A 25,940-nucleotide genomic window follows, 5' to 3' on the forward strand; every position below is an offset into this window, starting at 1 on the left:
CTAACGCTCTCGCTCTGGAAGTCCACCTTCATCAGCGGCTAGTGGTCTTTCTGGCTGGTGGTCTCGGGGGGCTTCTTTTTGGAGTCAATAGAAGCACCCGGGGCTCCTGCAACCCTGTTTTTGAGGTGCTTGGACTGGGACAGTTTGGAGAGTGGGATGCCGAGGGGTGTCCTCATCTCCTCCGTCGTCTTCTGGCTTTCTGGCAGGGAGGTTAAGCGTTTGCTTGATGCTCTGGGGTTGCTTGGCGAGCGGTGGCCGGGCTGTGTGGGCTTGCTGGGGCTGAAGGCTTTGCTCTGCCAGTAGGGCTGGCTGCCTGCAATGGTCTTTTTGGGTTCGGCTCCATCCCCTCGGTATTTGGTGGCCCCAGGGGGTTTCTCATGCGTTGGGGAGCAGGAGACCTCCTTGCCTTGTTCTCTGCCTGCGGGGTTCCTGGGTCGGTAGCGGTAGATGTGTGTCCCCTGTTTGTTAAAGAGCAGAGAAAGAGATGAGCTGCTGCTGTTGTAAGGATGCTGTTGCCCTGCAAGGACACCCCTTCACATGTCTGTGCCGTGGACTTGGTCCTCATGGACAAATCCCTCTGCCACTTGGTGTACTCCCTTGCCGAAATTCTTCTGAGATCGGTGGCAGCTCAAAACTGCCTTCAGTCTCAACCATTGCAGCTCCTCTGATTTCTTGCTCTGGCAACACACTGTCCTGCACATCGCAGCACCTCAGCAGCCACTTCCCGAGCAGCCCTGGCAGCCCGGAGGCTGTCCCGAGCCAAGTCACTGCTGCCTGGAGATCCAGGACCAAAGACGCCAGCGGCATCTCAACGCCTTCTCTCCAGCAGCAGCCTGAACACCCGTCTTAATCATCTAAGCGCTCATTTCAGGCCCAAAGAGCATTCAGTCATCCAGACCCAACCTGTGGGATTAGGTGGCTACCCAGATTAGATGAAAGGATGGAGGGTTGGGAGAAGAGGTGGGATCAGGCTACAACAGTGAGCTGCAACACCACTGCGGGGGTGGCTCTGATTAGCTGGGTTGAGAGACACGTTTGGATCGGGTCTGAGCACCATTAATCTTAATTCTGGACTGGGTAAGCCCTGAACGTACAGCTGTGGTCACCAGATATTTATCTTCCTCTCTGGGTGTGTCTGTGCCGCAAACTGGAGGTGTGATTGCACCCCGTGCAGACGTACCCGGGAGAGATTGGATCTAGCGAGCGCAGGTGCTGATGGCAGGACGAGCTGGGGCTGCGAGGCGGCAGAGCCGGCTGCACCGACCTGCCCTGCCTCTGCCGCGACCCCCGCCGTGCCGCCGGCACTGCATCTCCGCCGTGCTGTCGGCATCGTCTTGGTGTTCAGTCGTTTAGTTCAAATATCCCAATGGCCTCTCTGGTCCTGCTTTGGCCAGAAGGGCTGCATTAAAGCAGTTTAGCTTAGGTAATGCTAGATTAATTTAACTATATTGCTTAAAATCAGTGCTAAGGTCTGAGATGTCTTTAGGTGGGGAGGACTAAGGGTGATTTAGCTTCTCTCCCTTCGAGGTCATCACGTGCCTGATGTGGTGCACATGGTGACTGAGCCGGGTGGTGGGTCCTGAGGCTCCTGACATGCTCTGGCTCTTGGGCAGAAGTTAAACCACAGCTTCTCCGAGCATCCCACCCCGGGAACCGGCATCTGGTCCCTCCTGCCCACCATGGCATGAGCCAGTGCTTGCTCTGGAGCAACCGAGTCTTGCTGGGTGCTGAGACTTCTCTGTAAGCCCTTGGGGAGAGTCTGGGCTCTTTTAAAATCAGCATTTCCTATGGATGTTGCCTATTTAAGAGAGATTGCCTCAAAGCCCAAAGGCTGGCTGTATCATGGATGGACATGGCTTGGCCAGAGCTTTGAGGTGTGATGGTTTGAGCAGCGTGGGTGGTGGAGTTGTGGTAGGAGAAGGCTGGACTCGGTGTCCCTTTTATTGTGGCGACTCTTTGGGGAGAAGGTTGAATAGAAGGGGCAAGAGGGGAGAAGGTGGTGGTGGGGAATGGTTGATACTGGCAGGAGGACATGCTGCTGTGGTTACACTGGTCTTTTGTGGTGCTATGGCGTAACACCAACCCATTGCTGGTCTGGAGAGAAACCCAGCCCGTGGGTCGGGTACACATCTACGCTGTGTTCGGGCCTGATGCCCAATGGCTCCAGCGTTTGGGGATGCTTGGGATGCAGTTTGGCAAGGAGGAGGCTGATGTGGACTAGGAGGTGTTGGTGGCTGCTCAGCCATCCAGCCCGGCTCTCCCACAGGTCATCGTCCAGCGGTCGCTCTCTGCCAAGAGCCTGAGTCACGCCAAGGCCGGCTCCATCTTGGCCAGCTACCTGAAGATGCTGCCCTTGTTCGTTATCATCATGCCGGGGATGATCAGCAGGGTCCTGTACCCAGGTAAGGGCCCCGCCGTGCGGACGCGGAGCTGCCAGGGTGGGTATTTTGCCTGTCGCTACGCGGGGAATGGGAGGGGGGCTTGTCTGGAAACCTCTGCCCTGCACAGACCTGGGGGGTCTGCAGGAGGGAGAGGGACAGGAGAGGACCTGAGTGTCCCTGCCGTTCTCCTCGTGCCTGTTGTGCATCAGCCAGTGCTACTGTACTCTATTAACCGTGAACAGGGTTGCATGTATTTCGGCCAGGCAGTGCTCCAGGGATAACCTGGGTGCTGTGTTCTCAATGTGATGGAAAATAGGATGTTTGCCCCGAGTGAGCCTCCGCCTGCGTTTTGGGCCTCACTGGGCTACGGGCCAGCCCATCAGAAGCGTGGGCCCAGAATAAAAAGTGTTGGTGAGGGTTGATGATGATTCCTGTCGGATTCGAGATTTCTAGAGAGTTAATCGAGGATTGCTTTGGTTTATTATTTTTACACGTGGGAGAAACTATTCCCTGCACATTTCCATCAGCTGAGTGCTGGCTTTCCTAACCCTGTCGGCATGTCAATCATCCAACTTTCATCAAAGGGCCAGAACAAGTTATAGCAGGAACACCAACGTACCTGGCCACCTTGCAAGGTGGCACCCAGGACCTGGGTCACAGAGCATCAAAGGGCTCGGTGCTCCTCACCCTGCATGGCTCCGCAGGGCAGGAGGGGATATTTGATGGGCGAGGAGTAAAGCCCTGCTCTGAGCTCCCTGTCACCGGCTGGGAAGGGAGAAGCAAGTGGACTCTGGGCTAGTAAACTTAATTCCCTGTAAACACAGATTAGGTGCTCAGCTGGGGTAACTTCAGGTGGCTTCAGTGATTTCAGCTGCTGATTTAGCCCTGGGGGTTTGAATGCCCCGAAAACAGTGGGTGGGGAGCCTTGATGCTTGGTAGTGGTGCAAGAGGCCGCGGTGCTTGGGTGGAAATAAGGGTTTGACCCTGTGATCCCCCTGCCTGGATGGGGTGATGATCTTGCCACAGCGGGGTGCTGGCGTGCACCCCGTGGGGTGACAAGGTCTGGCGTCACTCGTGGATCAGCCACGAAGCTGCTGACTGCAAGGCTTACCCGCAGAGGTTGCCGTCCCTGTTTCTCCGCTGCCTTGCTCTGCCTAATTATGTGTCCGAGTGCTTTTACTTTGATGCTAATCACCTTTGCAAGGAGCTAGAAAACAAGCCTGAGAAGGACACGCCTGCACGCACAGTCTGTCCCTGGCTGGGCATGATGCCACTGCCGTACGGCTGTGCCCAGAGCCGCTGGGCTCCGTCCCACAGCCCGATGTGATGGGATAATCTTTAATTCCCAAAACCTCCCCTTTACCAGCCATTCCTATTGCACTCCCAGACACCAAGAGCTGTGGCATGGCCACCACCTTCCCGACCAAGAGCACCTCTTGGGGGACTCCTACCATTGTTGCGTGTAGGGCATTATTCTCCCGTATGAGGAGTCTGATCTCAGCATCTAGGACGTGACACCAAAGCTAGGGATGACACCACGCCTTGGCTGAGCTGGCTGGGTCACCTCCAGGTTTGCAACCTTTGTAGGGTGGAGAAACATAGGGAAGGTTATAGCAAAAAGTCCTACCTGCGTGGCACTGCTGGGGTAGGAGCTGTTGCCATCCAGGATGGTGCGGGGCAGCACACACCTAATCTCCACGGCGTTGCTCCTCCTCTTCGTGACATCCTCCACACGGACGTGCTTCAGGGATGGGAGGCTCCCCAAGGGGCTGAGGAAGGTGCCCCGGCTGATGTGAGGGTCGCTGAGCTTCCTCTGCATGGGTAGGATCTCCCCATTGTGGGTGACATCTGAGTTGGTTCGCCGGAGCGGCCCGTAGCGATCCCTCACCTCGAAGTACTCGTCTGAGATGGAGGAGGCGTTGGAGCGGCGGTAGCTATGGTCAGCGGAGCTGCTGGAGTAGCTCTCCTGGTCACTGAGAGTGATGTACTCCTCTTCCTCCTCCTCCTCCTCTTCTCCCAGCCCATTGTGGGTGCAGGGAGGCCCTCTCTCCTCCTGTGGCCCCACTGCCAGCCGGTCTGGCTGGAGATGACAAGTCTCCATTGAAGCTCCGTTGGGGTTCTCCTCTGGTTCCTGCTTCACACCCGCATGGTCGGCTGGCAGTGGTTGTGTGTCACTCTCCAGGGCAATGCTGCTGTCACAGGACGTAATGACTTTGGTCACAAGGACACCAACGGGGATGGTCCTTGGCTTTGGAACTGGGGGCTTGATGTCCTCCAACATCTCCTCCGGCGGCTTCAAGTGGTGGCCCAGCGGTGAAGCGGCAAATGTTCCTGCTTGCTTCATTGTCCAGCTGGCGCCTTCGATGGGGCTGGTAGCAGGGGCTGCAGGAGCTTCCATGGGGGTCTGTGGGACCTGTCTTTGGCAGGGGGACACCAGAGGTGGCTCTTGGTCTGAGTTTTTCTTGTTCTCCATCTCCCTGTTCTTCAGCATCTGCCGGTGCTGGGCGCTGGCCTGGGAGACATCGCAGACTTTGATGCGGTTCATTTGTGAGAGCTTCACATTCTTTATCTTGGGGTCAATAATGTTGATGTAACCCAAGACTTCGCTCCCGGGCTCGGGGTCGGGCTCGACCCAGGTGGGCAGATAGTCAAACATGTTGGCTTTCTCCAGATTCAGGAGGCCGGGATGGATGAGGAGGGAGAGGTCTGCCATGTCGCCGTGCCTATCGCCTGCCTGGCCCTCGGGCAGTGCTTTGCCTTTGTTGTCTGCCTTCTGGTTTTTGTCCTGGTTCTCGGATGAAGTCTTGCTGATCTGGTCGGCGCTCTTGGCCTTCACCAGGGCGTATTTAGGGTTTATCAGCTTCTTCACCACGGCGTTGGCGGGGGTCACCGGCACGACGGAGGGCAGCGTTACGGGCTCAGGTTCGGGCTCTTCGCCCATGGAGATGGACTTGAGGCTCACGCCCTTGGACATGAGGTAGAGCTCCTGGAACTGCTTGTCGAACGCCTCCACTACTTGGCCCGAGAGGACCGTGATGACGTTTCGGTCCGTCCTCGCCGCAGACCAGGTGAAGCTGGAACAGAAACGCGTTGGAAACTCTCTGAGTGCTCGCTGGTAAATAACAAGCCTCTCCCCAGCCCTGGCTTTCCCCGAGGGATTGATGGTGCTAGTAGGGACATGATCTTGCTGTAAACATTAATAATAATGAGATCGAAGTAAAAGCTCTCATCCCAAATTGGAATGAAGGGTTGAAGTCTTGAGCACACTGGAACTTGAAGTAAAAATAAAAGGTATTTGCTGTGGGCCAGTTAGTTTTTCACTTTACTTTGGCCGCTTTTCCTTTCTCAGTTTGGCTTAGTTAAGAAAAGCGACTCATAAATGGACGTGTTTTTTGTTGTGGCCAGAAAGTAGGAAATGTTTCTGTTCCATGTTTATGAAACCTGTCTTTTAGAGCTGACAAGCGTATTGAGACTGGGCTATTCCTGCCAAAGCAAGTTTTCACGTGGACAAATTGGAATAGACTTGGGTAGGAAATGTTTAACTGGAAAAGCTGAAGTCAACGTGAGAGCTAGGACTGGCTGCGGTTTGGTGCTTTTGTCCTTCCTTGTGCTCATCACGTCCACTGGCAGAAGCATATGATGTATCCCACCACCCCCAAGAAGGAGGGGTGTCCTAGTCGGGCCGTGGGGTGGTAGGGGCCCCTTGGGTCCCACTCCAGATCTCAGGCTGGCCTTGAAAAATCGTCTCCCAGGGGAACAAGTCTGGGACAGAGTCCTGGGGCCAAAGCTGGGCAGGGGCCAGGACTTGGACCACGTTGGTCCACGTCGGTCCTTTGACCAACGCCTCTATGGGGTGGGCAGGAGGAGGTACCCCTGATTACCTGTAGGATCCACACATGGCCCGGTCCCCATCCACAAACATGAACTTCTGGGCCAAAGCCCCTTTGAACTTGGTGGCTGAGCGTGTGAAAAACTCTGTCCCCCCCGTGCTCCGGACGCGCAGGTTCTGCAAAGCAAAGGCAGAGGCATGAGCGTGAGCACAGGGCTGGTCTTCAGGGCATCATTCGCCCCCTCCGTCCATGCCCCCGTGGATGTTCTACAGACCCTCTGAGGCGTGGGAAATGCTCTTCGTGACTGGCTCAGAGGTGGCCATGGTGATGGGAAGATAAAATAACTTGCCCTGGGCCACGCAGCAGACCATGAACTTGGCTTCAAGAATTTCCTGCTTTGCCCATGTGTCAGGCAGTGTTTTCTACCTCTTATTGGAATATCTCCCCAGGGAAGTGGTGGATTCCTCACCATTGGACACTTTTAAGATTCAGCTGGACAGGGTGCAGGGCCGTTTTGTCTAGATCGTGCTTTTGCCAAGAAAGGTTGGACCAGATGATCCTTCAGGTCCCTTCCAACCTGGTATTCTGTGATTTTCTGATTCTCTTGAACTCAGCCCTGCCTGCGTCCGTGGGTGAGCAGCGTGTGATATTGCTGCCAAACGCTTTCCACCTCCTGCGATCTATGCAAATGCTACCATGGGAGAGGTGGTTCTTCACCTCCTCCCCAGCGGGAGATGTACAAGGAGGGGTTTTTAGGGGGAGGTGGTGACCCCAGGACAGCGCACATGGACCTGATGGCAGCGGGCTTGTCCTCCCCTGGGTTCCCCCCTTGCTGTGCTCCTCAATCTGAGCATCTAGCCCTGTTTTTAAGGGTAGGTGGGGAAAAAAAAAAACCAGTGGGGCAACATCTTTTCACCCTAAGGAAATGAAACCTGGGGACATGGGCCAAAAGGGCACAACCCACAGCATGTCCCTGCGGAGGTGGCCAGGGAGCAGAGCGTCCCCCCGTCAGGGAGCCCCAGCTCTGAAAAAATGTTTTTTATCTTCAGTCTGGTTCATGCCTCTGTGCTTTTCTCTGGAGGGCACCAGCATGTTTTTGCAGCTGAGCAGATAGCATCTTTTGCTGCAAATGGTCTCCTTTGGGTGGGGAGAAAATATTTTCTTATGAAAGCACCTGCATTCCTCCTGTTCCTGCCGGGAGGTTGGTAATGCCATTGCTAAAGGCACCATGTCGTCACTAGGTCATGCCCTCCATGGTTGGTTTTTTGTTGTTGTTGTTTTTTTTTTTTTAAAAAAAGCTTTTAAAAAAAGGAGCAAAAAAAAAGGCACGAAAAGTATTTGTCCTCCCCACCTCCAGCCTTCCTCATCGGCTTCCCTGGGGTCTCCTCTCTCCTGTGGACCACGACCCAGCACAGCCCTAAGCCTGGGTGTGAGCCAAGCTCCAGCACCCCTGGTCCCCGCTCCCACGCGCCTGGCAGAAGGGACTGTGACTCAACGCTGGTTTTAGCGTGATGCAAAAGCAAAGGCTTTCCTGACTGGGTTTCCAGGGAAGTTTTTCGCACTGAGTGGAGAAGTTTGGCTTTTTTTATTTTTGGTGCATTTGATTTTTTTCCTAGCATTCACCTTTTTGCCTGGGGGGAAACCAGTGCTGAGCACCCCGGTGTCTGGCAGTGGGCAGCACTGGGGGTGCTGGGGGTTGGCTGGCAGGCAGGTTGGGGTGGCAAGTCCCATCCCTGTCCTGTGGTGTTCTGACACACGGGGCTGCCGAGAGAGCGGTAGTGCCCGTGGTGCACGCCGGACGGCTGCTGGGTAACGCTGGCACCCGAGGCTGAGCCCTCTGCCCGTTGCCAGCCTGGGCGTCCCCGGCTCGCAGCTCTTCCAGGGCGTCGATCTCTCCCCCTCGGAGCCGAATCTTTGCACAAAGGCACAAAGCAGCCGTGGGTTTTTCTCAGGTAACACCCAGGGGAACAAAGCTCCCCAGAAGCAAGGTGCCGGTTACCTTTCCCTTCCTCCTCGCTCCCGGCGTATCGCTGCTGTTAGGTAAGATCTGTTTATTTAATCTCGGCGCAGCAAGCGAGCGCCCAGCGCCATGGCCGGCTGCCAGGCCCGGGACGGGGTGAATCACTCCCCAAGCACTCCATTCGTTGCTCAATGAAGCGACCGTCTTGCCCAAGCCGGCTTGCTAATTGCGAAGCGTGGAAGGCATCGAGATAACGACGTACGTTTCGTTAGCATCTCCTGGCTTACGAAGCGGCTCCCAGACACTGCCCTAGTTTCCTCACAGCCTCCTGCCCTGCTGCATCCCATGCCAGCAAATTGGCTGCAATATGTGGCAAATCCCAACTTCTAGACATTTGCCGAGCTCTGCAGATGTTCTCCTGCTTTTCCAGTCCTGCCAGCGGGTTGCTAACGCGTTAAAACACCGGCATGCGTCAGCTCTGGCTTTTCTGGTCTCAGAGCAGCAGCAGTCTGCAGGATACCAGACTCTCCGGGGAGTTTGGACGCGGGTAACAGCTCAGCTGAGTCTGCTTTAATTGTCATGAGCAGCAATTAAGCAGGGCCAACGGGCTTGGCGGCTGGGGAAGGCGTGAGGCTCGGCTGGCCGCTGCTTTCGGCTCCCCGGGGTGGGGGTCCCCGAGCCCCCCCTGCGTCCCAGCCCCGCTCCAGCCCGGCGTGAGGGTGTTGTGGCTCCTACGTGTTCCTGCTCAGCTGGGGGTTTGCCCTCACCATAAGCAAATTTGGCGAGCTTGCCCAGGCATGGGCCTCCCCGCCAGCCATTTGGCAGCCAGCACACGTGGCCGGGTGACGTCAGGCGCAGAGACATCGCCTTTCTGCCGAGCAACAGGCGAGGCTGAGCGACTTGCAGCCGACGGGTGAAGTACAACCAGGAGAGGGGTGTCTGCAAGCCCCGAAGTGAAGCTGCCAGGCTGCTCCAGCGTCTTTGCATCCGATGTTGGTGATGGGAGCGTTGTGCCCAGCGGAAAGCCCGGGACTCTCTCCTGCGGCTGGAGCAAGGGTCCCTGCTCCCGCTGCTGCTTTTGAGGCTGGTATAACCCCCCCGCCCTCTTCTCTGCCCCTTCATCTTCCTCCACCTTTGCATGAGCACCGTGCAAGGTGATTTTCTCCGCACCCCCTGCACGTGCAGGCGTGTATAAGGGGTTTGGGGCACTTTGGGCTGGAGACCGATGCTGGGCATCCCCCGTGCTGCTTAACCTTCCCTCGTTTTAAACAGGATTCGTGCACCAGAGCAATGTCACACACAGCCGCCAGCAGCTCCGGGGCTGGGTGAACGTGGCATGTGCAGGCAGATCTGTCCTGCCGGTGTGCTGCCAGCCGGCGCCGGCGTCACGGCTGCCCGGTGCAGGCGAGAGTGGTGAGGGCATCCTTGGCAGCTGCCGGGGCCGCGGGCAGCGTGGGTGCCTCCCTGCTCCGCTCCCGGCCCTGTGCTGGGGCGGAGGCTCCGGAAAAGGAGAAAATCGAGTTTTTTAATTCCAGCCTCTCACTTGCAGGAAAGCCCGAAAGCGAGAGAACCGGCCGGCGGTTGCTCCTGCTGGTTCTGCCCCTGGGGCAGGAGCAGGCATGGGGCTGGTGACAGCAGGGATCCGGCCCTGGCAGAGCATCCTTCCTCTCACGCCTTCCCTCTTGCCGGCTTGTTCACCAGGAGGAGCTGAGCACCTAGGTTTGCCCTGGGCTTTGCAGTGCCCTGCTCGAGTCATACCCGCTCTTGTGGGGCCGCAGCTCCCCGAACACCCCTCTGCCCCAAAGCCTGCTCTGGCTGGGTACCAGCAGCTCCCCAGGCTTTCTGCATCCAGCTCTGCTGGGTGGAAATCCATGTCCCCATCTCTCATCCATTCCCCTCCATCCTGCTGCTGCTGGATTTGGGCATCACCTTCAGCTTTGGCTACAGGAAAAATGGACTAAACTCATCCAGCACTGCCCAAAATCTGGGGCTGTGATCCCCCCAAGACAGGAGGGAGCAGGGCTGATGGCTCTCATTATCTCCCTGCCTTGGAGGAGGTCACCTGGCCCCGGACCCTTCGGGCCATCCTTACCTTCAAGTGGCCGGCATGCATGTGGGCTCGCTCGCACATCTGAAGGAAGTGCTTCACGTTGGTCTCATCCAAAATGATGTAAACTCCCACTTTCCTCTTGAAGCCCGCATCCAGGAGGTCCTTGAAGATGTCTACATCGGTGAACATGTCCATGACCACCGCGATGACCTGGAGAGAGAAGAGAGATGAGTCTGGGTAGCGTGGCCGGGTGAGAACCCCAAGATGTAGCGGGTGCTTGGGTGAGAGCCGAAGCAACGTGCTCTCTCTGGGACATTGGGATTACGTGGCCTCCGGCCAGCCCGAGGGGAGAAAGCAGGACCCCCCAGTCCTGTCCCTCTGCTGTCACTACGGGAGGTTTGGTCTGTAGCCTGATACACTTGTGCAAAATTGATTTCTGAGGGTGAATCTAACTTCCTTGCCTTTAACAAACATCACAAATTTCAAAGTCCAGTTTCTGGCTGAGAAGTTTGGCGTCCCTTTGCTATCGGCACTGCCCGCGGCCCCATCGCGGGGAGCTCCAGAAGGGGAAAGCTGCGACGCCATGGTCGGTCGGTCTGTCTGTCTGTCTGAGGGCACGTTGCATGGGGTGGCGTCTCCCCCGCTGTCTCTGGGGATCTCGTGCTTGCTTGTGTTGAGAGAAACGGTATAAAAAAATAGCTAAAAGTGACTCTAAGCTTGGTAGAAACTATCTGGACGCCCCTGAGGTGCGTTCAGGAGCTGCAGTGACTTTTAATATCTTCTAAAAAACTGGCCGGGGTGTGAGCTGACGAGGTTGGTTGAAAGCAGCCGTGAGTTTGCAGCTCCCAGCACCTGCGACCGGCTGCTGCTCCGAGTCCGGGCTGCTGCTAGCAGCGGTGTGGTTGGGTTCAAGGTCGGCTCTCCACCGTGAGGCCAGAGCAGAGCACCGGCGGCAGGCAGCGTTTCTGTCATCGGCGCTGCTGACGTCTCCCTCAGTCTCGCTGGCTGGCCCTTGCGTGGCTGGGAGCCCTTGGGGTGCTGCTTCTGCTGCTCAACCCCCCTGCGAGCGTCCCTCCTTCCTCCCAGGCTGTACGAAAGCGGAGCGGAGCCGGGACGACGGTGCCAGCACCCCGTGCGGTGACAGTAGGGTTTGGCTCATGGCAGCGTCACTGTTCTTGGCAAGCTGGAGCTGCCTTTGTACCCAGGGCGTTTGCTGCCGGGGCGAGTCCAACCTGTGATACTAAGATGCATCTGTGCCGCGTCCAGCCACGCTGGGATTTTGCTGGGATGGCTCCCTAAGCACCAAAGTTCACTCCCTGCCCATGGATTTTGCCTTTCTGGAGATGGCATCGCCCGTGACATGACGGTGAGCAGCAACGGCGCAGCACGAGACGTGCAGGCAAAGGGGCTGGAGGCAGCTGCCCGCAGCCCAGCCAAGCATCTCGGTGCAATCCCCGGGGTAGCAATAGGGCAGCGCAGCCCTGCAGCCACGTCTGCCTCCCCTTACCCCGCACGGGGTGGCAACAGCCACGCAGGAAAGCGGCTTGTCATTGGGGCGCTTGTGTGCCATCATCCCATGCTCGGAAACCTGCCCCCCCATCCCTGCAGCTGTTTTGGAAGGTGCCCTGGGCTGTGGGGAGGCGGGTGATGGGTCCCAGCCCCTGCGCCTCTCGGCCCTTCGCCCTTCCAGGAAGGCTCCACTGGCTGCAGCACGCGGCTGAGCCGGGGAGAACACCGGCATGGGAGCGCGCACACCGAGGGGTGACCCAGGGAGACCCCGGGTTGCTCCTCCCTTGGGAGGGAAGGGATCGGGATGGTGCCGGGCGCTTGCACACTCAGGCACGTCCAGTCCAGGGCTCTCAAAGCACGAAGCTGCCTTTTAATTAATTTTGTGCCACAGGAGGGCTCTAATTAAGAGGAGGATTGTGAGTTATGACACTGCCGGCTGTTCCCTTCCTTTTCTGCAGGCGATGGGGCGAGGAGCGAGGCTGCGTGGGGAGCCCCACCTTCAATTCTGCCCCGTCCTCCCCAACCCCGGCCATGCACAACCATTTTGGGAGCGAGCAAGCCGGGTGAGAGGGGACATTACAGCTCTGCCACTCGATTTTAACTGAATTCCCATTTATGCTTACCCGAGAGCCTCTCAACAGGCTTTGCCATGGAAGGATAAATCTTCACTCCCTCGTGCATCCGCTTGCGTGCTTTGCATGTCCTCATTGTCCTGGTGGGGAAACTGAGGCAGAAAACCGGGTGCTCGCTTTGCATGGGCTGCCCAGCGAGGGCTGTGCTCGTCTCACCAATGATGTACAGTGGGACAGGTTCAAAGCTACTCTTAAAGCTCAGGGCTTGGCTTTTCCGTTTACAGCAAGTAATTGGGAGGAGTTGTGCTGTCTGCTGCGAGTCCTGGGTGACGGCGTCGCCTCGGCTGGAGGAGGTGGGTTTGGTGGCAGATGCTTTGCTCCCGTCTCTGACACCGATGCTCCCTGTGGCCGTGGTCATGTCACTTTGCCTGCACGCTGCATTTTCTCTGGGGGAAGTTGAGGGCTTATAAAAGGGGGATGAGAATAGTATTGGCCTTCATTTTGGGAGGAAAACGGCATTTTCCCACTGTGGTCCTGGCATTCCCAAGGCCTTGACTCGCTACTATGGCTCTGAAGATGGGAAGGTGCTTTACAGGGACGCAGGCAGGGCTCGGTGACGTCCCCCATCCCAAGCACCGCTCACGCGGGGACGGTGAGCAGGCAGCGCGCTGCAGGCAGTCGCCCAGGGCTGCTGGCTCGGGCAACGGGGAGGCAGCCTGGCTTTCATCCGCTTGCCCACATTTTCAACCCAATTCCTCCTGCTCGGCTGGTGCATCCTGTCGCCGCTCAGCGCTTCTGCTTCCCTCCCCGCCGCGTCTTGCCTGCAGGACAGGCTTGGCCTCGGTTTGTCACTGGGATCCCATGCCAGCGTGCCAATGTGCTGCCCTGGCATGAAATGGGTCGGGAAAGCGAGGATGGCGCTGGCAGCGCTCCCAATGCGGTGACTGTCCAGGGACCGCAGGGGCGAAATCTGCTGCTGGGCTGCCTGCGCTTGAACCTCGGCTGGGACCAGTTGGGTCTATGCCAAACCCAGGTACAGGGTTTAATCTGCAAAGAATGGAGGTCGGTCTGCTCCAGAGAAGTGAAATCCTGTGTGATATTTGCTTCCCAGCCCGGGGAATGGGAGTGTCTGGAGCAAGCTGTGCCGTCCTGCTGCGGGGAGCAAGCTTGGACCCGTGTCCCCGTCACCTCTACTAGGGCAGCGCTCGGTGCCCCGCGTGCTCGGTGCCGGGGAGGTCCCTGGCAGCAGGAGAGCCGCATCTCTTCCCATCTCTTTGCCGCTGCGTCATCCCAGGAAGCTTTGCCATCCCTTTGCCATTCATCTGGAGGGTGCGGAGAAGACCAGCCCCAAATCTACAGCCAGATGCTCCCAGTGCCCAAGCGGGTGACGCTTTTCTTCCCAGGGTCCCAGGAGCTGCCAAGATCCATTGGACGCAGCGGATGTGCAGGTGCCAGGTCCCAACATCCCAAGGAGCGGTGAGCGTCGCATCCCCTTGGACACTGGGCAAATGATGTTGGGATTCTTCTGAACGGCTTTGATGAGCACATAAACTGCAGGATCATGTTTTATAGAGGAAATTACAGCTCTTTATTAGCTCACTCTGAATCATCAGATAATGACTTTTGGAGCACACCACGTGGGCATTTAATAAATTAGGCAGGCACCAAGGCACAATTAGAGGAAGCGTGTTGGGATGAGGGAGAGGTGGGACAAGTAACATTAATAATTGCTCCCCCCTGTCGACCCTTTCATCCAGGAATGGCAGAAGGTTTTGTAAACAGTAATTAATAGGGCCTCCCAACCTTTGCTGGAAGTTGCTCAGGGTAATTATGTCACCACAATCCCAACCTGGAACCTCAAGTGCAGAGAGGAGGTCAGACTCACTGCTGTCTCTGGTGACTTTTGGCCAAGGTCAGTGTTTTCAGCCTGCTCTGGTTCCTGGTCAGATAGAGCCAAAATCTAGAGAAGAAGAGAGGAGGGAGACCTTCCTCCCTACCCGTCCTGTGAGCTTTGCAGCCCGAGGGGATCTGCGTCGAGGGAGAGACGGCCGTGCCACGGCTGGACCTGGTGAAGGTCTCCAGGACGAAGCCCGGTGGTGCACCACATCCCTGACCACCTCGTTTGTTGGCCACAAAGATGGGGATTTGCTGGGAGAGCAGGGACGTGGCCACAGGATCTTGCCTTTCTTCTCTCCCATTTATTCCCAGAAAGAGGAGGGAATGATTTGCATCCCCTGCTCCAGCTCGCCTGGGTTTGCCTCTCTGCGGAGCCAAGCTGAACTCAGCAGCGTTTGGCCTTGTTCCTGCAAACAAGTAGGTTCACCTGCACCATCAAAGGGGCCTCAAATCTCAGCTCTTGGCTCTCTCGGCCCGGCTCTGAGCTGCCGTGAGCTCACCCGGCGTCAGCAGCGCTCACGTGGGCTCTGAACTTTCCTCGGCCAGGCTGTCTGTTGGGTGAACTTTGCTCTTCTGGCCACGGGACAGCAACCCGCATGGCGGTGTTTGGTGTTTGGCATCTGAGAGCATTTCAGACCAAGTATCTTTGACAGCGGCTGGAGCAAGGGTCATCCTCTGGGATGCAATACTGAAGCTCTCCCAAGCCCGTGCTCCTTCGCAGGCGATGAAAAGCACTGCCATTGCCCAGCGGGATGGGACAATTCGGCAGGGATCTCCGCAGGGTGGCCCAAGGGACGCTGCAGGAAGGACGGGGCACGTGGCCAGCCTACGTGACATCTGATGGAGTGGCAGCCGGACTGTCCCTCTCTCCACTCTCGGCTTCCTCAGCCAAACCCTTTCACCTCCGAGCTGCCGTGAAGACCTTAAGCCTCTGCTGAAATCTCCGGGTGCAGAGGAGGGTGGTCTAGCCCAGCGTCCCCACGCCTAGGAGCACCCACACCAGCGGTCACCTGGGCTCAGCTGCGTGCTAGCAGGTTCAGCTGCAGTAACTGCGGTCCTCGTGTACGGGGTGGGAGACCTCTGGAAGAATCCTGTAACTCCTGCCATCCCCAGACCCTGCAGACTGCAGGTTTGAAGCACGCGCCCCTCCCTACGTTTCCTGGGGGGCCATAAGCTCCAAGCAGGCTCCTGCATGTCACCGATGGTGTCACCACGTCTCATCCCACCAGCGGGCACCGACCGGACCAGGAGGCAGAGCCCAGCCCTCTTCATGGGGCATCAAGGTACCAGTGACAAGCGTGGCAGCATCAACCGCAGCCACGTCCCTGCGGCTTGGAGAGGCTCCAAGGAGAGGTGGGGATGGTGCAGGCAGCAGGGCCTGGCAGCTGCCTGACTCAACCGCCCGGCTCTGCTGAGCAGGAGGAGGGTGTAGGATGACTCAGGAGATGCCGTTTGTGTGGGGGCAGGCGGGAAGCGGTGAGTAAGCAAAGCCCGGCAGGAGCTGCAAGCCCGGGTGAGACGCAGCCGGAAAGACCCAAAGGTGAGACATTTGTAGTGGGTGAGTTCTCCCCATCCTCCATCCCACGGGACTTGAGCCCTCCCTTCCCTTTGCCCTCACTGCAAAGCCCTTCGGTGGGGAAAACGTCGCAGGTAAGGAGAGGTCACATCAACATTCGCAAGGTGACAATGGCCAGAGACGGCTCCCGTCCGCAGTGGGGCAGCCCCGATCCCCCATCTCAGCCGTCCCTGTGAGCCGGCTGGCTCGGACGCGTTGGGAGATCAGTTTTCCTGCCTGAGCCGGGGCTCTTCATGCTCAGACCCCCGGGCCTCTGGTCCTGGAGAGGCTCTGACGGCTGCGTGCCACCAGGCTTCCCTCTCTCCTGCCAGGGTTTGCGAACCCCAGCACTGTCCCTGGTCCCAGCATGGGGGTCTCCAGAGCCAGGTGGACCCGACACATCCCAGCCTGTCTCCCCCTGCTCCGCAGCCACCTGGGCAGAGTGTCCCTGTTTTCCTGCTGGAGCATCCCCGGGGTTGGGGTGCTCCTCCTTCGGAACTGGATTTCTCAAGGGAGCAGCCGCACAGAGCTAGAAGGGCTTCAACCACCAGCACCACGAAACCAGCAGGTACCGACCCCTCCTGCGCTTCCCAGCTGGAACTGGGTCACTGGGAAGTACCAGCAACCTCTGCCCACCACCGCTGGCCTTCAACACATGCCATCATCTCCCTCCTTCCCTGGTCCTCCTGCCCATGACACCAGCCTGACCCCATCGCTCATCCACCCCAACTCCCTGCTCCTTGGTTTGATGCCACAGGGAGGACAATTCGCAACCCAAACCCCAACCCCAAAGGGGGTGGGCTGCCGTTAGCTGTGTTACCCCTTGGCATCTTCCCAGCCTTGTCCTGCTCAAAGTCAGGATGAGGCCGGCTTGCAAGGACGGTGGCAAACTCAGGCCAAGCTTGTCCCTCCTACACGTCAGCGCCAGACCAGTGGCTTTCGCTGCTTTGCCCCAGGGCTGCGTTTGGCTCCTCCAGTTCCTGCGTGTTGCTGCATGCAGTCACAGGGCTGTGGGAATAACGATCCCGGGGTGCCTGGGACCATGGGCTTGCAGCTGGGAAGCAGCTCAACCCATTTTTCTCCTTGGTGGTTTTCCCCACAGCCCCGTAGGGACCCCGAGATGCTGCCGTACGGATCATGGGAAGGGTCGCGTTGCTCTCAGGGAGCGTTGGACCAAGCTAACAGCATCTTCAGCAAAATCTGATCCTGAAATATCGATTACACTGAACGAACACGGAAAAAACCCCAACGCTTGACCTTTGCTTGGGCAGAGTTCCCCGCAGGATGGGAATTACCTGGCTGAGCAGGACTTTAAGATCTACCCTCAGCAGAACAGCCCAGGGCAAATCCTGCCCCGTCCCCGCGGCGCACCTCACCTTCTGAGCCTGGCAGATCATCTTCCGCACCACCTCCTTGATGTGCGCTTGCCCCTCGATGGGCGGCTGCATGTAGACGGTGGCGCGGGTGACGCCGCGGTAGGCGATGGTCTCGGGCCAGCCGAGGTCCAGCTGGGGGATGGAGCGGTCGGACCTCTGGGGCCAGTACTCCAGGGAGGGGGCCACGTCCTGCTCATCCCCTTGGCTGTTGCGGTCGCCTTCGCTCTCCCCGGCACTGCTGCCGTGGCGCGGGATGTACTCGGAGCCGGGGTCGTATGTCTCCAACGTGTCCAGGATTTTCTTTAGCTCCAGCTCGGAGAGGAAGTCCCTGATGTTCTCCTTCTTTAGGACCTCATAGAAGGCGTCAGGGCCACGGGAGGCCAGTGCCTCCAGGGCCAGGCGTTGCTCCTCGCTGTAGAAGAACTCAGGCTTGGACTCACTGGACCTCCAGTTGACGTGGCTGTCGTCCAGGCACTGCACCTGGGAGAAAGCCATGGTGACCACGCACGCCGGTACCCGCTCCGAATGGAGCTCTGTACGCTCAGCGAGCGCCGGATGTCGACAATAAATAAGGAATTAATTATTCCCCAGTCTTTAAATGCACGATTTGCTTTGCTTCGCCCTTCCCAGCTCAACGCGCGCTGGGGAAATGCGCCGCTCCCTTCTCCGCCGGCTCCTGCCACGCCGGAGCTCTTCTCCGCCGGGGAGGAGGATTTCTTGCTTGCTCCCGGCTCTGCGCAGCAAGCGGGCTCCAGGCAAGGAAAACCTGGAGCTTCCCACGGCTGGGGCTGTGTGATGGGGCAGAGACGGCCCCGGGTGCACGTGCACCGCCGGGAAGGTCCTCTACCTCCGGGTCCACGCTCTTCTCATCCTCTGCTCTTTCAAGACAACAATAATACCGGGTAAAGTAAAAAGTGGAAAACAAACAAATGAAAAAAGGCTTAATAGAGGGCAGAGAAAAGCAGGATTTCTCGACCCAAATGCCGTCCCTGGTTATCGTTCCTGGAGAGCTGGGTCAGCCGGTGGGTTTCGCGGCAGCGAACGTCTCCGTCAGCCTCTTGTGCATCGCCCTGGCTGGCAGGTCGATTATTTCGGGCTCCTGCCAGCGCGAAGTGCCGGGCCCGGACAGGTAAGAGCAAGAAGTGAAAAGAGGAAAAGCAAAAGAGTGATTCATGGCTCCGCCCTGCCCCACCTGCAGTCACATGCTGCCTTCACACATTCCCGGCCCTGCCCGCACATTAACTCTTTCGGCTGATGGGAGTCCCCGGGACCGTGCGGGGGCGGGAGGTCGGTGGGCGGCTGGGGAGGGGTTTGGGTGTTGGTCTTAAAAAAAAAAAAAAAAAAAAAAAAGCGACTCTCCCCTGAAATCTCTCTCTCGGTGTGCTGCCTGGTAAGTTAATATTTTCCAGGAAAGCGGCTGTGCCTCGTGGTTAACCCCTCCTGCGCCGAGCGCAAGGACCCCCGTGCTAGAGCTGGGAGCTCGGAGCCCAGCTGGGTGCCGGGGGGCAGCACCGGGTCAGAGCTGCCGTAATGGTTCAAAGCTGCGCCGGGGGGGTTAGACTGGAGAGTTGGAAGCCTTTCCTTACTGAGAGGGTGGTCAGACCCTGGAACAGGCTCCCTAGAGAGGTGGTCGATGCCCCAAGCCTGTCAGTGTTTTAATACCGTGCTTTAACTTTTGGTCAGCCCTGAAGTGGTCAGGCAGTTGCACTAGATGATCGTTGTAGGTCCCTTCCAATTGAAATATTCTGTTCTGTTCTGTTCTAAATCCTCCTCAGCTTTGACACGAGGTTTGCAGCAGGGACACGGTCATGGCACTTGACCTTGCTATGGCAGATTGTATTAGTAACTGGGAAATGGGCAAAAAACCCCACCCTGGATTCATCAGTTGGTGCTCAAAAGCCAGAAACATGGAGCTTCCTACTTGGAAACTCAGATAAAGATGAATTTCAAGAATCAGGGTCAGATTCTCGCGCCGATGCAAAAAAGGAAAGTGCCAAGGGCTGCGTCTCGCTCCCTCGCGTTGGAGCAGCTCATCTGGATTTGCAGCCGTGTAAATGAGAGCCCCGCTTGAGTCAGGCTCCCAAGGCGAAGCCGCCCGTCTGCCCGGGCACTCGGCCATCAAAGCGCTCCTCTCTCCAGACACGGTGGCCGTGCAGCATCTCGGCTGCTCTGTCCCCGGCCGAGGCTCGTGGTGTGGCAAAGCGCCGAGGCCAGGGAGGATTTGGGAGGAAAAATGAGTCAGAAACGTGCAGAAAGGGGAGAAACTCCAGCAGGGCTTTCTCAAAGCTGGGCTGTGGCAGGCTGAGCTGATTCCTGCTCAGCTTTAAGTTGCAGTAACGGGCTGCTTAGGGGAACCGGTGGCTTTTCTCACCTTGCGTTGGCATAAAAGGCTTTATGTGAGTGCCTGGGAAAGGCTGGAAAAATCAGCCTCCTCCATCCATGCCCCCAGTAAGAAATTGTGCGCTGGACAGCTCTGGTTTGTTGTGCGCAGGAGGGGGCAGTGGGGACAGCGGACACGGGGATGCAGGGATGTGACAGCCCTGTGTTGGGATCAGGACACGAGGAGGATGGAAGCATTCGGCTCCCACCAAATATCGGCTCAGGAGGTGTTTCGGATGGAGCTGATGACTTTACAGAAAGGCTGCGCCGACCCTGCAGGGATTTCCCAGTGGCGGGACGTCACCTCTGCGCCGTGACCTGGGTGGCGAGGGGTGCAGCGGAGACCGAGGGTGCTGGAGGCAAAACTGGGTATTTTGGGTGAAATCCTAGCCCTGCTGAGCAAGTGGTGGTGGCCCCTTCACTGATGGAGTTGCACCTGGGAGAGCAAACGTGACAGAGCCAAGCACCCAGCCAGCACCTATGGGGGAGCTCCGAGACCTCACCCCTGGCCATTGTCACCCCTTGGGTGGCCCAGCCCCGGTAGGTCGGGAGATTCCCTGGATCAGGGCCGGTGCGTTGAGCGCGGGTGTGCACGGCGTGGCTGGAACGTGCTGCGGTTGTACCCACCTCAGTCGCCGCCGCCTGCCCCGGCTCTGTTTTTATAGTGCAAGGAGATTTACTGCTTTAGCGGGGTGTGTGCGCTTACGATTTATTGCGTGGCAGTGTAAATGCGGCATCCCATCGGTCGTGCGATGTGCCGGCTCCTACGGCCGCGGTGCGGGGGGGATTGGGACTGCAAAGCTCCACACCTGGAGCATTGCCTGACTCCTCCGTGGGATGAAGACGCTTGTGTCCCCCATCCCCAGGGGTTGGGGGTCCCAGGCGTCTTCGCCCCACATGGCGAATGAGCACCCGAATTGCGTGCAGCCCCGGCGCAGGGAAGGAGCCGGCAGCTCCTTTTTATCCCCTGCCTGCTTGCAGGGACAGGTCGCTGTGGCCGAGCAGGTCCGTCCCCGCCGTCACAGATGTCCCCGCTCAGCCGCCCCGGGCTGACCCAGCCGGACAGGCAGCACCCGGCAGAGGCACCGGGGCCGGCTCCTCCCAGCTGCAGAGGGAAACATTAATTACAAGCTCCTAATTAATTTCCCATCTCTAGCAGAGGGCCTAATGACAAAGCGAGGCAGCGGGGTACGACGCTGGGCTTTGCTCCCGGCTCAGGGGCTCCGACTGCCGTGCCGGGCTTGGCTCCCACTGCCTGCATGCTGCCGGGTCCCACCGAGGGGTTCGGTGGCAGAGCTGAGCCCTGGGGCGGGTGTTTCGGCTGGGCTATAACACCCAGACGCTGCTTTGCCCTCTGGAGCATCTTCCACCCGCCGGCTGCCAGCCATTTGCATGGAGCCGCGCACAACGTGGTATTTTAGAGAGGGGGAAACTGAGGCACAGAGCGGTGACAGCAGCTTTACTCACAGCTGCTGGAGGACAGAGTCACCGCAGCCCCGGCGCTGACTCTAACCCTGGGGAAAGGCGGCCCAGGCTGGGCTTTTTTGGCGTCCTTGGGAAGCGCTGAGCATTGCCTGTGGTCTGCTGCCTGCACCCCACATTGCACTCCCACTGCACCCCGCATTGCACCCCATCGCACCCCGCACTACTTCGCCGAAAGCCCCAGGGTGTTACCAGCTGGTGTTTGCCTTCCCCAGCCGCTGCTGCTGGGGGTCCGAGGGCTGCACCCCGCTTCGGTGGGGGTCACCACATGGAATGATGCTCCCGGACACATGCGGGGATCACCCGTGCTACGCCCCGTGCTCCTCGGCGGGAAGATGCAGACCGGAGAGCCAGGCAGCCCATCCATATTTATGCCTGACATTAATTTCCATCCATTTCAATATTTTATGAGCATAACAATAAAAAAAAGGGTTTGGCGCTCATTGAGACATAGAAGTAATTGGGCGTTGACGGTCCTGGCAAGCTGCCACCCGCGTCCCAAGGAGCTGCTGGGTGCTGCCCATGCGGAGGTAATTGCCGCAACGGTGCATGAACCCGCCTGGCCCCGTGCGTGGGGACGGGCAGCGCCTGCCCGCCGGGCTCTGCCGCCTCCGGCCGTAGACCTGGGTCCCGGCAGGGCTCGTCCCGGCTCTGGAGGTCCCCCCGGGGCGGCTGTCACTGGCCTTAATGTGGGGAGGGCTTGGCAGGGGTAGATCCAACTGGAGCTGGGCTGGGTGCCGGGCAGCGGGAGGTGAGGGTGATGCTGCTGTCTTGAGGCTGAAGGGGAGGAACGAGGCTGGGGGGAGGCAGGGGTGGGTCTCCGTGCGGGATGTGCTCCCCGCTTCTCCCTCCCATCCCCTGCCAAGGTCTGTGGCCGTAGCGAGGGGCCAATATCCAGCCCCGTGGGAGAGGGTGCTGGGGGAGGGAGGGCGCTCTGGGCTGGTCCCCACCCTGCGAGGGGTCCCGGTGTGTCACCCGCCTCTGTCCCCCAGATGCCGTGGCCTGCGTGGACCCCGAGGAGTGCGCCCGTGTGTGCGGGGCTGCCGTGGGCTGCTCCAACATCGCCTACCCCAAGCTGGTGGTCGAGCTGATGCCCAGCGGTAGGTGGGTGGGAGGAAGCTTTGCCGCAACCCCGGAGCTGCCCGTGCAGTCCGTCACCGCGCGGATGTTGGGGGGGGACCCTGTGGCCGGTCCGGGTGGGCTCATGTGTAGCCCCTCGCCAGGTGATCCCGCAGGGTCCCAGCATCTCGGGGTGCAGCTGGGTGTCCCCAAACCCAGTCCCTGCCCGGGCGAGATCCTGGTGTGTGTCTGGGGAGGGTGAAGCATTACCCTCGGGAAAAGCATTGGGGCTGCTCCATCCCATCCCATCCCATCCCATCCCATCCCATCCCATCCCGGCCGCTCCCTGACGGTCCCTCTCTTCCCCAGGGCTGCGGGGTCTGATGATCGCGGTGATGATGGCCGCGCTCATGTCGTCCCTGACCTCCATATTCAACAGCAGCAGCACCCTCTTCACCATGGACATCTGGAGGAAGCTGAGGCCGGGGGCCGGCGAGCGAGAGCTGCTCTTGGTGGGCAGGTAGGGACCCTGGGTTTCAGGGAGACCATGGGTTTCGGGGAGACCGGCGGGGCCGGTCCAGCCCTCTGTGATCTGCCTTTGGTGCCCGGGAGCCTGCAAAGTGAAAAGCCCAGCTTATGAAAGGAAAACAAGCCCTTGGATTATTTTATGTATGAAAGCGCTGGAAAGGCAGACGGGGCGTTTGGAGGGGCAGGGCTGTGCCCGGCGCGAAGCCTTTCCCTCGCCACCTCCAGCCCGTTCCCCAGGGGAAGCCGACGGCTGCTCCCCACCAGGGTCACAAGCGAAGTGCACCGGGGACCTTCGCCGGGCGGCAAAGGGCAGCGCTGCCCGCACATGCCCCGGCTGCTCCCCAGGGATGGCGGGTGCCGGCGGCGAGCCCGGGAACCCGCCCGCGGTGCCGCGCTGCGGGCGGCAGAGTCAGCGCTGGGGAATGCCCCGGCACGGTGCCGCGGTGCCGGGGTGCACGGGGAGTGTCCTCGGCGCGGGGCAGACAATAACAAGGAGGGAATCTGGGTCAGGGCTTTGGCTGGGCTGTGCTGGGGCTGCGGGGAGGGTTGGCTGCTCCAGCAGCTCCGGGAGCAGCCATTTCTTGGCATCCTCCATCTCTGGAGGGTGGGAAGGGGATGGGTGCCGATCCCAGGGAACTGCGGTCCCACAACGGCTCCCCCATGGGAACCGGGGTGCTTGTCTCGGGGCCTGCCTCGCCCCTCCCCGACACTGGCTTCGGTACCGGTGACGAGGGGTGTAATAACACCGGAGAGCTTTCCTGGGGATGGTTAATGAGTGTTTGCGAAGGGCTTTGCTTGCCCGGGGCGGGAGTCGCTGCTGCAGTCGATCCCGGGCGATTTGTGGGAGCAGGGTGCTGCGAACCACCGCCGCCGTACGGCCCCACAGGAATATAGCAAACGATAAATATTTTGGAGAGAGAAAAAAAGCCGTTCAAGCTGCAGGTTTGAGGTTTTCCTACCTGCCAGCACAGGGAGAGGTGGTTTGGGGTTATTTCTGAGTAGCTGTCCGGGGGTCCCAACCGCCCCCGGACCCACCAGGGTGGGGACGCCCCGTCCCCCAGCACGGGGAGGGAAGGGATTTGTTTGTGGGACCAGAGAGAGCTCCCGGTTCCTGGACCTGGGGGTTTGAGCTCCGGCTGCGGCCGTGCCGCCTGGCTGGAAATCCCCGCTGGTGTTTGATCGCCGAGGCGATGGCACGACAGCGAGAACACCCGATCCTCCCCGAATCCCCCCCAGCTCCCGCGGCAGGCTGTGCGGGGCTCTGCCCGCCGTCCTTGCCTGGATCTTGACCTTGGGCCACATGCGGCGCGGGGCAGGGCTGCCCAGCACCCCCCAGCTCCCCATCATGCTCAGACACTCCTCTGTTTTTCCCGTGACCTTTTAGCATCCTCTGCGGCTTAAAGACGTACTGAACGCGGGGTTTTTCTCCTGCCCCTTGGGTCAGGGTGTGTTTTGCGCTCGGGCTGCTTCCTCTTTCCAGCGCGCCAGGCAGGCGGGGGGGGACTCCGTCTAGAGATGCTTTCATCGCTTTTTTTTCTTTTATTTTATCCTACTTCTGCTTTCCGAGATGAGCAGATGGAGACGTAGGTAATTCTGCGAAGCTGTAAAAAAGCTGGGCTGAGCTATAAATATGGCAGTTTTGGGACGTGTGCTGCCCAGCCTGCCTGCTCAGACTGGGTCCAAAAAACTGGGCTCTGGCCAACGCCTCTTGCTTCGGAGGAGGGTGATGCCGCGGGGTGCGGCAGGGATTTGGGTGAGGATGGGGATGGGGTGGTGTTGGGGGACAAATGCACTGGCCGGGGGGAGCTGAGCACGGGGCAGCTCAGCCCACATCCCCGGCTCTCAGCTGGGGGCTTTGGCTGGACACAGGGGTGCTGAGAGCATCACCCAAACCTGGCTAGAGCACCCAGCCTCCACGGCTGCGGGCTTTTCATAGCAAAAGCCCAGCGTTTCCCTATGGGGGGGTCCAACTTAGCAGCCCCCGGAGTTGGGCAGGGGTCTAGGGAGCGTTCGCCTGCCGGGGATGGAGCCGCCCCTGGCATAATTAGCATCTGCCACAGCCCCAGGGATGTCACCTGGTGACGAGCATCCTCCCACCGACCTGCTGGCATCCCCCCGGCCAGCTCTTCTGTGCTGGCAGCGGGACCCAACTCCTGACCCCGGGGACCCCCCACCACCACGGCGATGCCATGGGTGCGAGGAGGTGTGGGTGGGACAGGAACATCACCCCGCACCACATCGCTGCCGCTCGCAGGGTGGTCACGGTGGTGCTGGTGGCCCTCAGCGTGGTCTGGATCCCCATCCTGCAGAGCTCCAGCGGTGGCCAGCTCTACGTCTACATCCAGGCTGTCACCAGCTACCTGGCTCCTCCTGTCACCGCCGTCTTTGTCCTGGCCGTCTTCTGGCCCCGAGCTAACGAGCAGGTACAGGCCTGGGGTGGCCTTGGGGACAGCTTGGGGACACAGGGTCGTGCCAACACCTCCTTGCCCACCCTGCTGCGAGGGACCCAGTGGGGTTCTGGGGGTTGTGGGGAGGAAGGTGGCAGGCGATGCTGGAGGGGCTGGGGAGAGGAACCAAGCCAGTGTTTCCCCAGATTGCTGGTGGGTGGCTGGTGTGAGGAGGAGGAGGAGGCAGGTGCCACCACACATGGCCACCAAGCGTGGCACGGCCAATGGGGCTGGCAGGGGACATCCCCTGCGGAGGGGGTGCAGGTTTGGGCCAGGACTTGGCTGGCCAGGGTGCGGGTGCTGTCCCAGCACGCAGGGGCTGCCTGACCCAGGGCTGGCCAGAGAGAGTGGCTTTCCGGGGGACGTTTGTTCCCCCATGGGGTGGCTGTCCCCCTCCAGCCACCCCCCGTGGACCTTTGCTTTGCAGGGAGCTTTCTGGGGCCTGATGGCGGGGCTGGTGCTGGGGCTGGCCAGGATGGGGCTGGAGCTGGCACACCCTGCACCCCGCTGCGGGGTCCCCGACCAGCGGCCCTGGCTGCTCGCCGACATCCACTACCTGCACTTCGCCGTGCTGCTGTGCGCCGCCACGGGTGCCATCGTGGTGGGGGGCAGCCTGCTGACCCCCCCGCCGCCTCCAGCCAGGGTGAGGAGGGCACCCAGGACCCCTCACCCTGGTACCCATGGCTGCGTCCACCCACCGGACCTCCTTGGCTGGAGACGTCGGTGTCACCCAGGTGCACCCTGAGCTCGGCCGGGGGGGTCCCCATGGGGGCGTCTGGCCCGGGGGTGTTTTCTCACCAAATCTCCCCCTGGTTTCCAGCTAAAGGATCTCACCTGGTGGACCCTCTCGCGGGAGCCCCCCCAGCCCTCCGTGGACAGCCCGACCCAGGGACCCTCTGATGGTGAGTGTGTCCTC

At 59.5% G+C, this 25,940-nt stretch overlaps 2 protein-coding genes across 2 annotated transcripts in view; one reads left to right on the forward strand and one right to left on the reverse strand.

Annotated features, from left to right (window-relative positions):
* The window catches only part of SLC5A10 (solute carrier family 5 member 10), a 41,508-nt gene that overhangs the window by 15,163 nt on the left and 405 nt on the right, over positions 1-25,940 (forward strand). Inside the window, 9 exon segments of the mRNA XM_075165472.1 lie at positions 2,267-2,408; positions 3,321-3,345; positions 12,601-12,621; positions 20,810-20,877; positions 21,974-22,090; positions 22,419-22,569; positions 24,832-25,000; positions 25,452-25,667; positions 25,845-25,926. Of these exon segments, the coding sequence (XP_075021573.1) occupies positions 2,267-2,408; positions 3,321-3,345; positions 12,601-12,621; positions 20,810-20,877; positions 21,974-22,090; positions 22,419-22,569; positions 24,832-25,000; positions 25,452-25,667; positions 25,845-25,926 (991 nt within the window).
* On the reverse strand, positions 39-18,991 carry FAM83G (family with sequence similarity 83 member G). The gene is made up of 5 exons (XM_075165471.1): positions 17,130-18,991; positions 10,264-10,431; positions 6,263-6,387; positions 4,009-5,455; positions 39-458 (listed from the first exon to the last, which is right to left on the reverse strand). The coding sequence occupies exons 1-5, from the start codon at positions 17,622-17,624 to the stop codon at positions 39-41; spliced, it is 2,655 nt and encodes an 884-aa protein (XP_075021572.1). The 5' UTR covers positions 17,625-18,991.

Source organism: Calonectris borealis, chromosome 16 (genome assembly GCF_964195595.1).
Source record: "Calonectris borealis chromosome 16, bCalBor7.hap1.2, whole genome shotgun sequence".
Lineage (NCBI taxonomy): Eukaryota > Metazoa > Chordata > Aves > Procellariiformes > Procellariidae > Calonectris > Calonectris borealis.